General features: G+C 43.1%; 1 protein-coding gene across 2 annotated transcripts in view; it reads left to right on the top strand.

Moving 5' to 3' along the window:
- Positions 1-5,686: 5,686 nt before the first annotated feature.
- LOC140363112 (suppressor of tumorigenicity 14 protein-like) overlaps positions 5,687-17,654 on the top strand; it is a 36,345-nt gene continuing 24,377 nt past the window's right edge. For both annotated transcript variants that reach the window (XM_072449449.1, XM_072449448.1), the window contains exons 1-2: positions 5,687-5,871; positions 6,632-6,782. In XM_072449449.1, the coding sequence (XP_072305550.1) occupies positions 5,830-5,871; positions 6,632-6,782 (193 nt within the window). In that variant the 5' untranslated portion in view covers positions 5,687-5,829. The remainder of the gene's footprint in view (positions 5,872-6,631; positions 6,783-17,654) is intronic.

The raw sequence follows: 17,654 nt of genomic DNA, 5'->3' as shown, positions 1-17,654 counted from the left end.
TGTTGACTGTCATTGTAGTTACTTGGTGGTTCTTGACTGAGGTGGGTCTGTGTTTATTTAGTTTTTTTATATTTTGTAGGAATGCTCTGATAAAACTTTTGTGCTAGCATTAATATTGTAAAAGATGAAGATTTGAATACGTATTTAAAGCAGTAGTGTGTAACTTTTTGGAGGTGGCACGTTAACCGCATGAAAAAGAAAGAAACCCCTCTGTAAGGATGTATGTTTTTCTAAGTTTTTCAGTGAGTGCAATAAAAACAACCTAAATGGGAAAAAACATTCAGTTTGTGTAAAAAGTTATGTACCGTGGCTTTAAAAATAACAACAGATTTGTCACTGAAACCAACAAAGGACCATGTTCAATGTCGCGTACATGAAGATAACTTGAATGTTTCTGAGATACACTTTTAAATATACATGAGGGAAATGGCTCCTGGCACTGCTGATCATTACGGGCTGATTGGTGAAGAGGCTGCAGGTATGTGACCATGGAGACACTTTGACATTTAGACCACACCCACCACTCACAAAGGAGGGCGGGGAATGAAATAGTGCCTGGTTCAGGATCCTGACATCCTAGAGAGAGTAAATGTTTCAAACACATGTCAACAGCAGAAGGATGTTGTGTACGGGTCGCATGCACTGAATACTATATTTCAGCTGTGAAATTCTCAAGATTCAGCAGGTGGAACCAGGATTTCAGACCATTATGATTAAGTGTGACTTCAGCGTAGACAAGTTTAAACAGGACCTGATAAATGTCTGTGACCCAAATTGTGGAAGGGCCACTCTCTATGCAGTAATATTCCTCACAATTCTTTTGCCTCTCTTCTTTGAAGGTAATTAACACATAATATATGATTTTGTCATGTTGGGGTTCAATTGTGCAGAGATCTGTTTATTTTTGCTCACTCAAATCAATCAATTTCTTGGCTACATGATATGCTTGCATTCTCAGGAATCAGAAATGCGACTTTAGAAACAGTGGTATTGCCATCAGTGAATACAATTCACAAGTTACAAACTTACTTTGGAAATAGGTGCAGCATGAAACAACAAATAATAATTGTAAAATATAAACCAAGTAAGGCATGCAAGCATAAAGTGTGTGGTGGAGTGACTTCCTGAAATCCACTATCATCTCCACTCTCTTCTGGGCGTTGAGCATTAGGACACCAGCCGGTCCACCTCGCTCCTGTAGACAGACTCATCCCCGTCTGAGATGAGCCCGATGAGGCCGGTGTCGTCTGCAAACTTGATCAGATTTACAAAGTCGTGGCTGGAGGTGCAGCAGTTTGTGTACGTGTAGAAGAGCAGAGGGGAAAGTCCACAGCCCTGTGAAGCTCCTGTGCTGGTAGTCCGAGTGTCTGAGACATTCTTCTTCAGCCGCACACAATGTCTCATGGTGGAGGGGGCTTTGTGAGGGTTGAGCCTTCTCCACACAGAGGTAGAGTTGTTGGTAAAGAATTGCTGCTCCAGATCCTTGTTGTACATAGATATAGACCTTGACACCTCCAGGCTAAATCTGTACTTGGCCCTGTACCTGTCTCTATCTCCGGAATAAAGCAGTCTTCCAGAATTGAATGTCTGATGTCAGTGTCACCTTATCCAAACTGTCTGTAATGTCCAATCACATGCACAGCTCCTCCGCTGCCTCGCTGGTCCACTTCTCAGAAGTCCTCACAACAGGTTTGGAGAGCTTCAGACTCTCTGTATATCATGGCCTGTTTGACAACAACAACAACAACACAAGCTGAGTCATTTTTTACGGATCAAGTATATGTAGAATTGCTCAATCAAAAACAGGATATGGGCCATTTTTCTTATTGGAGTCTAAATTAAAAATAATAGGAACCACAATGCATCATCTCTCATTGTTGAAGGTTTTTCCTACTCCTGTGACCCTCAGAAGCAAACTGTAGCCTGCAACGTTCATCTGGTTTTGCCCAGTTTTATAATCATGCTCCTACTTTTGGGGCTGGACCGAACCTTCCGGCGAGCGCTCTTCAGGTAGGCCTACATTTAGATAACACACTAAATACTATCCTAAATATACCATGCAGCCTCCTTTTCTCACATTTTAAAAATGATTGTTAAAATGGTTCGTGATTTATAGTTTTTGCATAATGTCATCCACCTTAGATTTGAATGAGTTCAGAAAAATATCCAATTGTGATTTCCCTGACAAGCAGCGGGATTGCTTTTAGATTTGTGATTAGATTTTAAGAGTGAATTCTGTCCCAAATTCACATTTTAAACAGTTCAAGGAGCAGACTGAAATGTGAGGGGGTCTAAACTCAAGGTTTAGTGGGATTTACACATGATCAAAACATCACTTTGCTGTTTGTAGAGGAAATGATGTTTGTTACTTAAATAATTGCAGTCTTTGCGATTTGCTAATTGTGCTCAAATTTTGATTTGACTGCAATACATTTTCCAGCCCTAATCCACATTCAAGCAAAGTGTTCACCCTAATCACTGATTCAAACGTTGCCCGTGACGCCCGTGACGCCCGCGTCGCCCACTCTTTTTCTGCAGGATAGCTCGGACCTGCTCACGTGGCCGTCGGACAGGAGAGAAGCTCTGGTGTAGTGGTCCGCTCTTATCCATGAGTGTGCGGCTCCTGAGGGCCCTCGCGGTCAGCCTGGTGTGGGTCGTGTCCATGTTGTTAAACGGGAGCTGGTGGGTCTGCTGTCGGGTCGAAGGCCAAGCAGAGGAGGCCCCCTGCAGAGAAGTGAGAAGTCCACCATCGCTCAACTGAAGAGTCTGTCCAGGGTGAGTGTGACAAATGGAGAAAATATATTTATATATATCACCTGACTTTGGGTAGATTATTTATCAAAGTTGTATATTTGTTAAAAAAGCAAAACATGAAATTGTAAAGTCTGGAGAAGGGTCATATTTCTCTTCATACGGCTGTTACTTTTCTCCAAAGTAGCCTAATTATTCTACTCCTTTATAGTGACTACAGGGTGAGTGAAGTGTCCTGCTCAAGGACACAATGGCAATATGCAATTATAGTAATCCAGTACATTTATATTCAAGTTTATGTTTGAGTAGCTCTCCATGGTAGTGGTGGTAAGCTTATTGTATTGTAGCCACTGCAGCCCCGGGGCAGACTGATGGAAGCAACACTGTCAATTTGTGCCATTGGCCCCTCCCACCACCATCACTCTTCACACGCTTTACATCGACATAGACAAGATGGGTGAAACACATGACACAATACATCGGCAGAGCTGCTACTGCCCCACCACAGCACCAGGACTCCCACAAATGTCAATAATTTGCTTTCCAGTGTAATTCTGAAGTAACTCTTGTATAATGCATGAGAAGACTGCACTGCCAGCAAAAACTGTTATGAATAATAAATATGAGTACAATATATGGTTTGTACATTTTATTTGCACACTCTATAGGTCTAGTTAAACATGACACAAGACTAAAGAGCAACAAATGACTGGTTTAGGAGGCAGTGTTTAAGCCTGCAGTGCAAACATCACTGAGTGCTGCCCTTTGGTGAATCTTCAGAAAATACTGTCAACAGCAGAAAAAGAAAAAGGTTTTTCATCAGATGCTTATCTCAACATCACAGGCTTAATTTTAAGATGAAACTGACCATCCCTAAAGTGTGAAACAGTAGGATGATTATGTAAAACAACTAACATTCACCATATAATCATGTCATCTTTCAAATACAAAGTAAAGGTTCTGACTCCAGACGTCATGTTCCTCTGTCCTCCAAGGCTGCTGCTCTGGGCGTGCTCCTGGCTGTGGTCATACTGGCAGCAGTCACTTCAGTGATGCGCATGTTCTTTGAAAAGGACGTGAAGCTCTCCGAAGCCATTTGGGACGATGGTCAGAAGCTGGCGTTTGAAATGGTTCGAACTGCAGCCAACCAGAGGATAAAGGAGGACGTGGAGGGACTCATCGGCAGAGAGGAATGGAGCGAGTGTTCCAACGGAGTGGAAGTCTTTATCAACAAACTTCAACCGCCTAAGAGCCACTTAAGAGCCACCCAAGCCCCTCCTGAAGCTGGTTCATCTGCAGAGAGCTCCACAGCGCCCCCACAGGATACCAGCAGTAAAGATTCTGCCTGTATAACTCAGGAGGGGGTCGTGTTGTCTCAGCTCACGTCACAACTAGACTCTACTGTGGCATAGTGACTGTATGGGGGCTTTCTGGGGGGAGAGTTGCATGTTTTTCCTGTGTCTGAGGATTTTTTACCCCCCAAAAACACAGCACAGTAATCTTACAATAGTGGTTCAGATCTCGTTAAAGCTTTTGCTTGTCCATCACTTCTACTTTTCTTCAGTGATGTATGTAAATGCCTAATATGTTTCATCATAGTCGTGTTATTTCAGATTGTAGAAAAATGTCAAACCTGTCACACAGTGGTGATTTCTTTAACTTTCATTTGCCAAATTGCTTTACACACTGTATCTAGACTGTGTTTATCTTTTGAGACATTGTAATAAGCGGCACACTGGCATGCTGCACCTACCGCACTAGTTCCCTTTCATCCTCTGACGCATCTGAAGCTATTGTTTGTTAGAAGTCCATAGCTCAAATCAGTGTTCAGCTTCTTCCTCTTCCTCCCATAAACCATGAGTTTAAGCCATGGTCAGTCATGAGAGAGACATGTGTCAGTCGTTCAAAAACACCATAAGCGGGAGGGATTATGAGGTAATACTATAGTACACAGACAGTTATGGACTCTCAAGCATGTAGCGTGTAGTGTTAGTATTTGTTTTATTTATATTTTTGTCCTCCTTTGGGTTAATTATAGTCTCGTTTCAGCCCAATAATTCAGGCCTGATATAGTCTGGGTCTCGATTGTGTGGCACTCGGAAAGCCAAATAGGGTTTTAGTTTAAGTGAAAAGTGTGAGAACAACTAGATAAAAACCGTACACAGTTTCCCATTACAGACATCGTTTAACTAACCGTGTTTGTGCAGTGTTTTTATATTGTAAGCCCACTTATTCACAATTTTTGAAAGCATAAATGAAAAATCTAACTTTTATTTAAATTTATTTCACCAAACTTTTTTCATTTAAGGCTCTAAAGTCTTGTGTATGATCTGCTTATTGTGTACAGTACTATCATTATATGAGGCTAATGTTATATTAATTATATCAAGTATAAATATCTAATTATTCTTACATCAACTTGAATTTTGCTGCTACCAAAGCATTTCATAATAATACATTTGATTTATATAGTGCTTTTTGAACACTCACAGACACTTTAGAATGCATTATTCATTTACCCCTGTGACCACAGGTTCATAACAGACAATGTGCGTGAAGTGTCTGGCCAAAGGGCACAACACCGTTTAGTATTAATTGGTTGTAATTGATGCTTTTTCTTAGTTAATGCTAGGCCTGGGCTTATTACAGTCTTATAGCCTAAACACCTTTATCTGCCAGATGTAAACAAAGGAGACCTGTCCTGCCCGTGCTGTTCTCAAGGGCCCCGTATGTGGCAGGGACCTGGGGACAGGTAGGTGACGCGGTGCACGCTGGGAGCTCAGGTGTGACTCTATCAGCACTTCCTTCTTTCATTACTTTGAGTTCGGACGCGCCGCGGACCAGATCTGCTCCGTACCTGGACCTGCCACACCTGGAGGAGCCGGGGCCCGACACACGGGGGACGCGCTCTGCTTCATTCAGAAAAACTGATATTATATATATATTATTTTTATATTGGACAGCGAGGAGCGAGAAACGGGATCGCCGCGGATTTGGTGGAAGATCAGTGGTTGGACCAGTTCTGCATTTCTTTCCAGCGTTTGTGTTTGAGGATTTGCACTTCTTTCTGTTAAGAAAATGGACAAAGTGAACTCGGGACAGAAACGTAGTGCCGAACGGGTGAGTGACAGGTGCACGGCGGAGTGACGTCACGACGCCAAAGAGAGCGAGACAAAAGGCTCAGGCTCTGTTCTGTGCTCACCTTTCACATATTAGATAAGAAACTGTGAATTATTGTCTACTTTGGTGAATGTTTTTTTTTTCTTTCTTTTGCCTATTACATTTCCCTCCTTAAAATAGGCTAGACTCATTTAAAATCCCAACACAAGACAATGAAATGCTTGTGATACAGCCCAGACAGCTTATTAGGATACTAACAGTGGTATTAGTAGTAAGTATAGATGAATATTATACTATTATTGGGATTACTGATCTGGCTGTATTAACCAGCAGATGATATCAAGAGTTGGTTCCTAAAACTACAAATATGACCTTCCAGAGAAATGCAAAATGAACCACACTACACGTAATTATGCTGTTATTAATGTGTCATATAGTTAGAGAGGGGAAACTGTCCCAGAGCTGAAACACACACCAGAGAACCTGAAAGAGCACAGCCTCAGGGAGCGAAACCAGAGAGCCAATGAGACTGGACATAGGCTCTTTTCACACTTCAAACAGCCACGTTTTAGAGTAAGGATTACATTTCTACTGATTACTACACATTTGTGTTTATTGAATAACACTGACTCAGTATGTCAGCGTTTACTCGAAACTGATCCCAAACCAGCGACACAAGCTTATCACTCAGGTAACCACAGTAACACAAGGAGCATTGTATTGTTGTTATCTGTAAAGTATTTGTGTGTGTGTGTTTTAGGATCCAGAGACAGAAGCATGTCTCCAAGTGCCAGATAAGTCTAAAGTGGCGAAGCCTTCTGGACGCAGGACATTATGGATCGGTCTCGCACTCACTTTGGGAGCGGTGGTCATAGCTGTGCTCACCGCCGTCCTGGTGCTGAAATATAACAGTAAAGATTCAGTTTATTTATTTTACCTTTGGGTCTCAATTTAGGCAAAAGAGCAACGTACAATTGCAAAAATAAGAGAAAAATAAGAGGATAAATAAGGAAAGTTAGATTTTTAGGCCCGAGCGCCACAAGCTGGCGAGAGGCCTATTAATCTCGTAAGGCCGTGCGAAGCACGGCTGCGAAAGTGCGCACGTAGTGCGCACGAAATCGAGCGCGAAGCGCTCGCCCACTTCCAAACACTCACTAACGCACTCCTTCACTCATGCACGCCCCGTGCATACTAATTAGTAGTAGGAAAATGGAACATTACCGTTGTAAACGGGCGAAGCCCGTGCAAAAGTGCGCACTAAACGAGCACTTTACATTGAGATGACGACCGCGAAGCGGTCGTCATCCCCATATAAAGCACTCATTTGCGCTAAGTAGCTCACGAATACGTTCCCCATCTCTTGCATGTTCCGTGCATATAAGCATGTAATGCAAAAATTGAACATTATTACTGTATAGAGGGCCAAAAACACAAAGTGGGCGGAGCCCACTCAAAATTAACGAAAGTACCCGTCAGTGACCAGGGACCCACACCATGAGGTAGGAAAGCGCGAGCGCTTTCCGAAAATGTATAGTTTATGATATTTGGAAAATGGGAAACATTGTTTTCGCATCGGAATATTATTAGGCCCGAGCCCCAGCAGGGCGGAGGGCCTATTGCTCCCGCAACGCTGCCGAAGGCAGCGTTGCAACTGTCTTACCAAACATGCGGGCGCAGCCCGCATGTTTGGTGCCCCGTCGCCCCTGGCAAGTACAGTGAACTAGCCCATGCCGAAGGCATGGATCATGCATACTTACTCCTGCTATGACAGAAATAGTCAACAATTAGTGAATGGGCGTAGCCCATTCACTAATTGTTGACAACAGCAGCGCGAAGCGCTGCATTCCTTCAAAAACCCTCCTGGCATCGTCCTGTACGCGAGAATCCATGCCGCAGGCATGGGCCATGCTTGTATCTGCTCAAATCAATGGAAGTCTATGGGGAGTGGGCGGGGCATCCCGACGGAATAGGGAGTGACGAGCGCGTAAGCGCTCGTAATGATGATTCCACCCCATGGCGGCATCGGGAAGGCTTAGAGCTTTCAAACGATGTATAATTTGTTGTTATAGTGGAAACGGCTATATTGTTTTTGCTAAAAATATTATTATTATTATTATTATTATTATTTTTCTTGTTCTTCTTCAGCGCTTTGATCTCTAATTTGACCCCCTGAACATGCTCAAAAACTCACCAAACTTTGCCCAAAATTCAGAATCGGCGAAAAATTGTATTTTTTCTGGGCCATTTTTTTTTTCGTTAAAAAATGGCGCGACAGCGCCACCGACAAAAGTCAAAATACATTGCGCCTATGGGAGACGCCCCGAGGTCAACTTTGGCGTAAAGCTACGAAATTCGGGACACGCATTCCTCTCGTGAGGACGAACAAAAAAAATCATTGTGGCCACGCCCCCAGACTTACCCTATGGCCGCCATCTTCCTTTGAAAATGAAAATACGCTGTGTTAGTCATTTTGTTCACGTCAAACTTTGACGAACTCCTCCTAGGGCGTTTTGCCCACCGACTTCAAAATCGGCGTACGTCCTCTGGACAAGTGGGGCATCTAAAGTTATTCAATTTTTTGAGATACCTTTAACGGTCTGTGTGCGGCGCAGCCGCAAAGTTGGACAACTTATTTTGGAATATTGCAGATCTAAAAATTGCTCCCATTTGATCAAAACCAGTCCGATTAGGACCAAATTTGAATCAGTTGTTAAACTTTCTAGTTTGGACCAGTTTAGGCTGACAAAATTGAAATGGCCGCGATAGCGCCCCCTACAGAGTGACCTTTAAATTAACATTGAAGGTCAAAAATTAGTTTTACCAAAATTGTCTAAACTTTACCCAAAATTCTATTTTGCCGTCCCGATCACAAAAGCCAATCACAAAAATGCCTAAATTTTTACGGCGTAGTCGTAGCGATGACAGAAACCTCCCATGTTATCCCTATGGGAAAACCACCAAATCTCTCAAATTACCACATTTTTATGTTTTACACTTCAACGAACTCCTCCTAGTGCGTTTTGCCCACCAACCTCAAAATCGGTGTACGTCCTCTAGACAAGTGGGGCATCTAAAGTTATCCAAATTTTAAGGATAACTTTTACGGTCTCTGTGCGACGGAGCCGTAAACGTTTCCCAGAATTCTGACTATTTGGCCTTCAGAGTGGCCTATAAACAATATAGTTTTTCCAAATGACATGATATTTTGAACAAAATTCTAATTTGCCATCCTGATCATAAAAGTATGAGAGCCAAAGTCATATTTTGTACGGCGTAACCGTAGCGATGACAGAAACATCCCATGTTATCCTTATGGAAAAATCGCAGAATCGCTCAAATCACCACATTTTTACGCTTCACACTTTAATGAACTCCTCCTAGGGCGATTGTCCGATCAAGTTCATATTTGGAGAATATCATCTACACAAGCGGGGCATCAAAACTTATCCATATTTTGATTCTAAGTGCTACAGTCTCTGTGTGGCGGACCCGCAAATATATGTCAGAAAACCGCGATATCTCTAAAATGACCACATTTTTATGCTTCACACTTTAATGAACTCCTCCGTGGGCAATAGCTCAATCAAGCTTTACTTTGGGAAATATCATCTACACACGCGGGGCATCAAAAGCTATCCATATTTATATTCCAAGTGCTACGGTCTCTGTGCGGCGGCGCAGCAAATTTGACTGACACTTGTGTTCATTTGCACTGGATTGGCCATGTCGAATGTGTCGCCGTCTGTCAAGTTCTTTTTTAATTCAAGACACAATAAGGGCGCCATCTTTATCAAGTCGAAAGCGCAGAGTCGGAAGGCCGGCGGCCCGCGAGGGCCGTTGGATGCCGCTTGCGGCTTTAATTCTTTCTTCTTCTTCTTCTTCTTCTTCTTCTTCTCGGGACCAACCCCCCTATTTTTCACCCAGTGAACATTGACGAAAAGTCACAAAAATTTGCACACCTCTAAAAATCGTGCCTCTCTACATTCTGGCTATTTCCCTTTTCTAAAATAAAAAAAATTGGCGCGTCAGCACCCCCAAATGTACCAAAAATGCATTGAGAGATGGGAAATGACCCAAAAAAAATCTGATCGTAGAATCATGAAATTTGGCGCAGAGGTATATGGTGACAAGAGAAGTAAAAAATATTATTACGGCAACGCCGTCCGCCCAACCAAATGTCGGCCATATTGCTTCAAAAATGGCTAAACATGACTTCGGAGTTTTTCCAAACGTCGTACTTTTACGAACTCCTCCCAGGGCGTTGGCCCTAAAAAGCTGAAATTTGGTGAAAATGCTACTGAGGAGTGGGACATCAAAAGTTATCCAAATTACATTGATACCTGTCACGGTCTCTGTGCGGCAAAGCCGCAAACTGTAGCAAGAATTTCAGAAATCTCCCAAATTTAACATTTCTGCTGTTTGCGCAGATAAAGTCCGAATGGCGTCAAATTAGAATCAGTTGTTAAACTCTTTGCCCTAAACCTACTTGAAGTGAAATAAATTAATTTGGAGCCACAGCGCCCCCTACAGATTTTATATGGAGGTTAAATATTTAGTTTTGCGAAATTATATGAAATTTGACAAACAACTCAATTTTGGCATCCCCATCAGAAAAGTCAATGAGACCCATGTCATAATTGTTATGGCTTTGCCGTAACGATGACCGAAACCTTCCATGTTATTCCAATGGGGAAATCGCCAGAACATGTTTACACTTTAGACTTTCACAAACTCCTCTTAGGGCGTTAGACATATTAACCTGAAATTTGGTGAGACTCATCTTCAGGGGTGGACCATCAAAAGTTATCCACATTTTTATTCAAAGAGTCACGGTGTCTGTGCGGCAAAGCCGCACATTTTGCCAAGAATTCAAAATAAAATAGCTTTTTGATGGTAAAACAAAGGGGAGAAGATGTGACAGCGTCACAGATTCAGCAGTAGGCGTAATAAAAGGACAATTGGGGCGTGTTAGCGCCCCCTCCTCTTGCGGCGTGGCGGCGGCGTAGCGAGGGCCAATCATTGCCGCTTGCGGCTATATTTATTTTTATTAGGCCCGAGCGCCACAAGCTGGCGAGAGGCCTATTAATCTCGTAAGGCCGTGCGAAGCACGGCTGCGAAAGTGCGCACGTAGTGCGCACGAAATCGAGCGCGAAGCGCTCGCCCACTTCCAAACACTCACTAACGCACTCCTTCACTCATGCACGCCCCGTGCATACTAATTAGTAGTAGGAAAATGGAACATTACCGTTGTAAACGGGCGAAGCCCGTGCAAAAGTGCGCACTAAACGAGCACTTTACATTGAGATGACGACCGCGAAGCGGTCGTCATCCCCATATAAAGCACTCATTTGCGCTAAGTAGCTCACGAATACGTTCCCCATCTCTTGCATGTTCCGTGCATATAAGCATGTAATGCAAAAATTGAACATTATTACTGTATAGAGGGCCAAAAACACAAAGTGGGCGGAGCCCACTCAAAATTAACGAAAGTACCCGTCAGTGACCAGGGATCCACACCATGAGGTAGGAAAGCGCGAGCGCTTTCCGAAAATGTATAGTTTATGATATTTGAAAAATGGGAAACATTGTTTTCGCATCGGAATATTATTCTTTCTTTCTTCTTCTTCTTCTCGGGACCAACCCCCCTATTTTTCACCCAGTGAACATTGACGAAAAGTCACAAAAATGTTCACACCTCTAAAAATCGTGCCTCTCTACATTCTGGCTATTTCCCTTTTCTAAAATAAAAAAAATTGGCGCGTCAGCGCCCCCAAATGTACCAAAAATGCATTGAGAGATGGGAAATGACCCAAAAAAAATCTGATCGTAGAATCATGAAATTTGGCGCAGAGGTAGATGGTGACAAGAGAAGTAAAAAATATTATTACGGCAACGCCGTCCGCCCAACCAAATGTCGGCCATATTGCTTCAAAAATGGCTAAACATGACTTCGGAGTTTTTCCAAACGTCGTACTTTTACGAACTCCTCCCAGGGCGTTGGCCCTAAAAAGCTGAAATTTGGTGAAAATGCTACTGAGGAGTGGGACATCAAAAGTTATCCAAATTACATTGATACCTCTCACGGTCTCTGTGCGGCGAAGCCGCAAACTGTAGCTAGAATTTCAGAAATCTCCCATATTTAAAATTTCTGCCGTTTGCGCAGATAAAGTCCGAATTGCGTCAAATTAGAATCAGTTGTATTTGGCGCCACAGCGCCCCCTACAGATTTTATATGGAGGTTAAATGTTTAGTTTTGCGAAATTATATGAAATTTGACACACAACTCAATTTTAGCATCCCCATCAAAAAAGTCAATGAGACCCATGTCATAATTGTTATGGCGTTGCCCAACGATGACCGAAACCTTTCATGTTATTCCAATGGGGAAATCGCCAGAACATGTTTACACTTTAGACTTTCACAAACTCCTCCCAGGGCGTCAGCCCTATTAACCTGAAATTTGGTGGGACTCATCTTCAGGGGTGGACCATCAAAAGTTATCCACATTTTCATTCAAAGAGTCACGGTGTCTGTGCGGCAAAGCCGCACATTTTGCCAAGAATTCAAAATAAAATAGCTTTTTGATGGTAAAACAAAGGGGAGAAGATGTGACAGCGTCACAGATTCAGCAGTAGGCGTAATAAAAGGACAATTGGGGCGCGTTAGCGCCCCCTCCTCTTGCGGCGTGGCGGCGGTGTGGCGGCGGCGTGGCGAGGGCCGATCATTGCCGCTTGCGGCTATATTTCTTTCTTCTTCTTCTTCTTCTTCTTCTTCTTCTTCTTCTCGGGACCAACCCCCCTATTTTTCACCCAGTGAACATTGACGAAAAGTCACAAAAATTTGCACACCTCTAAAAATCGTGCCTCTCTACATTCTGGCTATTTCCCTTTTCTAAAATAAAAAAAATTGGCGCGTCAGCACCCCCAAATGTACCAAAAATGCATTGAGAGATGGGAAATGACCCAAAAAAAATCTGATCGTAGAATCATGAAATTTGGCGCAGAGGTAGATGGTGACAAGAGAAGTAAAAAATATTATTACGGCAACGCCGTCCGCCCAACCAAATGTCGGCCATATTGCTTCAAAAATGGCTAAACATGACTTCGGAGTTTTTCCAAACGTCGTACTTTTACGAACTCCTCCCAGGGCGTTGGCCCTAAAAAGCTGAAATTTGGTGAAAATGCTACTGAGGAGTGGGACATCAAAAGTTATCCAAATTACATTGATACCTGTCACGGTCTCTGTGCGGCAAAGCCGCAAACTGTAGCAAGAATTTCAGAAATCTCCCAAATTTAACATTTCTGCTGTTTGCGCAGATAAAGTCCGAATTGCGTCAAATTAGAATCAGTTGTTAAACTCTTTGCCCTAAACCTACTTGAAGTGAAATAAATTAATTTGGAGCCACAGCGCCCCCTACAGATTTTATATGGAGGTTAAATATTTAGTTTTGCGGAATTATATGAAATTTGACAAACAACTCAATTTTGGCATCCCCATCAGAAAAGTCAATGAGACCCATGTCATAATTGTTATGGCTTTGCCGTAACGATGACCGAAACCTTCCATGTTATTCCAATGGGGAAATCGCCAGAACATGTTTACACTTTAGACTTTCACAAACTCCTCTTAGGGCGTTAGACATATTAACCTGAAATTTGGTGAGACTCATCTTCAGGGGTGGACCATCAAAAGTTATCCACATTTTTATTCAAAGAGTCACGATGTCTGTGCGGCAAAGCCGCACATTTTGCCAAGAATTCAAAATAAAATAGCTTTTTGATGGTAAAACAAAGGGGAGAAGATGTGACAGCGTCACAGATTCAGCAGTAGGCGTAATAAAAGGACAATTGGGGCGTGTTAGCGCCCCCTCCTCTTGCGGCGTGGCGGCGGTGTGGCGGCGGCGGCGTGGCGAGGGCCGATCATTGCCGCTTGCGGCTATATTTTTTATTATTTTTCTTGTTCTTCTGCTTTTTGAGCTCTAATTTGACCCCCTGAACATGCTCAAAAACTCACCAAACTTTGCCCAAAATTCAGAATCGGCGAAAAATTTTGTTTTTTCTGGGCCATTTTTTTTCCGTTAAAAAATGGCGCGACAGCGCCACCGACAAAAGTCAAAATACATTGCGCCTATGGGAGACGCCCCGAGGTCAACTTTGGCGTAAAGCTACGAAATTCGGGACACGCATTCCTCTCGTGAGGACAAAAAAAAATAAATATTGTGGCCACGCCCCCAGACTTACCCTATGGCCGCCATCTTCCTTTGAAAATGAAAACACGCTGTGTTAGCCATTTTGTTCACGTCAAACTTTGACGAACTCCTCCTAGGGCGTTTTGCCCACCGACTTCAAAATCGGCGTACGTCCTCTGGACAAGTGGGGCATCTAAAGTTATCCAATTTTTTGAGATACCTTTACCGGTCTGTGTGCGGCGCAGCCGCAAAGTTGAACAACTTATTTTGGAATATTGCAGATCTAAAAATTGCTCCCATTTGATCAAAACGAGTCCGATTAGGACCAAATTTGAATCAGTTGTTAAACTTTCAAGTTTGGACCAGTTTAGCATGACAAAATTGAAATGGGCGCGATAGCGCCCCCTACAGAGTTGCCTTTGAGTGAACATTGATGGACAAAAACTGGTTTTACACAAATGTTCTAAACTTTGCCCAAAATTCTATTTTGGGGTCCCGAGCAAAAGGCCAATCAAACTTATGCCTTAATTTTTACGGCGTAGTCGTAGCGATGACATAAACCTCCCATGTTATCCCTATGGGAAAACCGCAAAATCTCTCGAATATCCACATTTTTCTGTTTCACACTTTCACACAAACTCCTCCTAGGGCGTTTTGCCCACCGACCTCAAAATCGGTGTACGTCCTCTAGACAAGTGGGGCATCTAAAGTTATCCAAATTTTGAGGATAACTTTTACGGTCTCTGTGCGACGGAGCCGCAAACGTTTCCCAGAATTCCGACAATTTGGCCTTCAGAGTGGCCTCTAAACAATAGAGTTTTTCCAAATGACATGATATTTTGCACAAAATTCTAATTTGCCATCCTGATCATAAAAGTATGAGAGCCAAAGTCAGATTTTGTACGGCGTAACCGTAGCGATGACAGAAACAACCCATGTTATCCTTATGGGAAAATCGTAGAATCGCTCAAATCACCACATTTTTACGCTTCACACTTTAACGAACTCCTCCTAGGGTGATTGTCCGATCAAACTCATATTTGGGGAATATAATCTACACAAGCGGGGCATCAAAAGTTGTCCATATTTTGATTTTAAGTGCTACGGTCTCTGTGTGGCGGACCCGCAAATATATGTCAGAAATGGGAAAACAGCGAAATCTCTGAAATGTTCACATTTACGCTTCACACTTTAACAAACTCCTCCGTGGGCAATAGCTCGATCAAGTTCATATTTGGGGAAAATCATCTACACAAGCGGGGCATCAAAAGTTATCCATATTTTTATTCCAAGTGCTACGGTCTCTGTGCGGCGGCGCAGCAAATTTGACTGACACTTGTGTTGATTTGCACTGGATTGGCCATGTCCAATGTGTCGCCGTCTGTCAAGTTCTTTTTTAATTCAACACACAATAAGGGCCCCATCTTTATCAAGTCGAAAGCGCAGAGTGGGAAGGCCGGCGGCCCGCGAGGGCCGTTGGATGCCGCTTGCGGCTTTAATTATTTTTATTAGGCCCGAGCCCCAGCAGGGCGGAGGGCCTATTGCTCCCGCAACGCTGCCGAAGGCAGCGTTGCAACTGTCTTACCAAACATGCGGGCGCAGCCCGCATGTTTGGTGCCCCGTCGCCCCTGGCAAGTACAGTGAACTAGCCCATGCCGAAGGCATGGATCATGCATACTTACTCCTGCTATGACAGAAATAGTCAACAATTAGTGAATGGGCGTAGCCCATTCACTAATTGTTGACAACAGCAGCGCGAAGCGCTGCATTCCTTCAAAAACCCTCCTGGCATCGTCCTGTACGCGAGAATCCATGCCGCAGGCATGGGCCATGCTTGTATCTGCTCAAATCAATGGAAGTCTATGGGGAGTGGGCGGGGCATCCTGACGGAATAGGGAGTGACGAGCGCGTAAGCGCTCGTAATGATGATTCCACCCCATGGCGGCATCGGGAAGGCTTAGAGCTTTCAAACGATGTATAATTTGTTGTTATAGTGGAAACGGCTATATTGTTTTTGCTAAAAATATTATTATTATTTTTCTTGTTCTTCTTCAGCGCTTTGATCTCTAATTTGACCCCCTGAACATGCTCAAAAACTCACCAAACTTTGCCCAAAATTCAGAATCGGCGAAAAATTTTATTTTTTCTGGGCCATTTTTTTTTTCGTTAAAAAATGGCGCGACAGCGCCACCGACAAAAGTCAAAATACATTGCGCCTATGGGAGACGCCCCGAGGTCAACTTTGGCGTAAAGCTACGAAATTCGGGACACGCATTCCTCTCGTGAGGACGAACAAAAAAAATCATTGTGGCCACGCCCCCAGACTTACCCTATGGCCGCCATCTTCCTTTGAAAATGAAAATACGCTGTGTTAGTCATTTTGTTCACGTCAAACTTTGACGAACTCCTCCTAGGGCGTTTTGCCCACCGACTTCAAAATCGGCGGACGTCCTCTGGACAAGTGGGGCATCTAAAGTTATTCAATTTTTTGAGATACCTTTAACGGTCTGTGTGCGGCGCAGCCGCAAAGTTGGACAACTTATTTTGGAATATTGCAGATCTAAAAATTGCTCCCATTTGATCAAAACCAGTCCGATTAGGACCAAATTTGAATCAGTTGTTAAACTTTCTAGTTTGGACCAGTTTAGGCTGACAAAATTGAAATGGCCGCGATAGCGCCCCCTACAGAGTGACCTTTAAATTAACATTGAAGGTCAAAAATTAGTTTTACCAAAATTGTCTAAACTTTACCCAAAATTCTATTTTGCCGTCCCGATCACAAAAGCCAATCACAAAAATGCCTAAATTTTTACGGCGTAGTCGTAGCGATGACAGAAACCTCCCATGTTATCCCTATGGGAAAACCACCAAATCTCTCAAATTACCACATTTTTATGTTTTACACTTCAACGAACTCCTCCTAGTGCGTTTTGCCCACCAACCTCAAAATCGGTGTACGTCCTCTAGACAAGTGGGGCATCTAAAGTTATCCAAATTTTAAGGATAACTTTTACGGTCTCTGTGCGACGGAGCCGTAAACGTTTCCCAGAATTCTGACTATTTGGCCTTCAGAGTGGCCTATAAACAATATAGTTTTTCCAAATGACATGATATTTTGAACAAAATTCTAATTTGCCATCCTGATCATAAAAGTATGAGAGCCAAAGTCATATTTTGTACGGCGTAACCGTAGCGATGACAGAAACATCCCATGTTATCCTTATGGAAAAATCGCAGAATCGCTCAAATCACCACATTTTTACGCTTCACACTTTAATGAACTCCTCCTAGGGCGATTGTCCGATCAAGTTCATATTTGGAGAATATCATCTACACAAGCGGGGCATCAAAACTTATCCATATTTTGATTCTAAGTGCTACAGTCTCTGTGTGGCGGACCCGCAAATATATGTCAGAAAACCGCGATATCTCTAAAATGACCACATTTTTATGCTTCACACTTTAATGAACTCCTCCGTGGGCAATAGCTCAATCAAGCTTTACTTTGGGAAATATCATCTACACACGCGGGGCATCAAAAGCTATCCATATTTATATTCCAAGTGCTACGGTCTCTGTGCGGCGGCGCAGCAAA

Source organism: Eucyclogobius newberryi, unplaced genomic scaffold, assembly GCF_026437365.1.
Source record: "Eucyclogobius newberryi isolate DKJ021-1_F unplaced genomic scaffold, fEucNew1.0.hap1 SCAF_17, whole genome shotgun sequence".
In the NCBI taxonomy this organism is placed as follows: Eukaryota; Metazoa; Chordata; class Actinopteri; order Gobiiformes; family Gobiidae; genus Eucyclogobius; species Eucyclogobius newberryi.
This window is presented reverse-complemented; position numbering and strand designations above follow the sequence as displayed.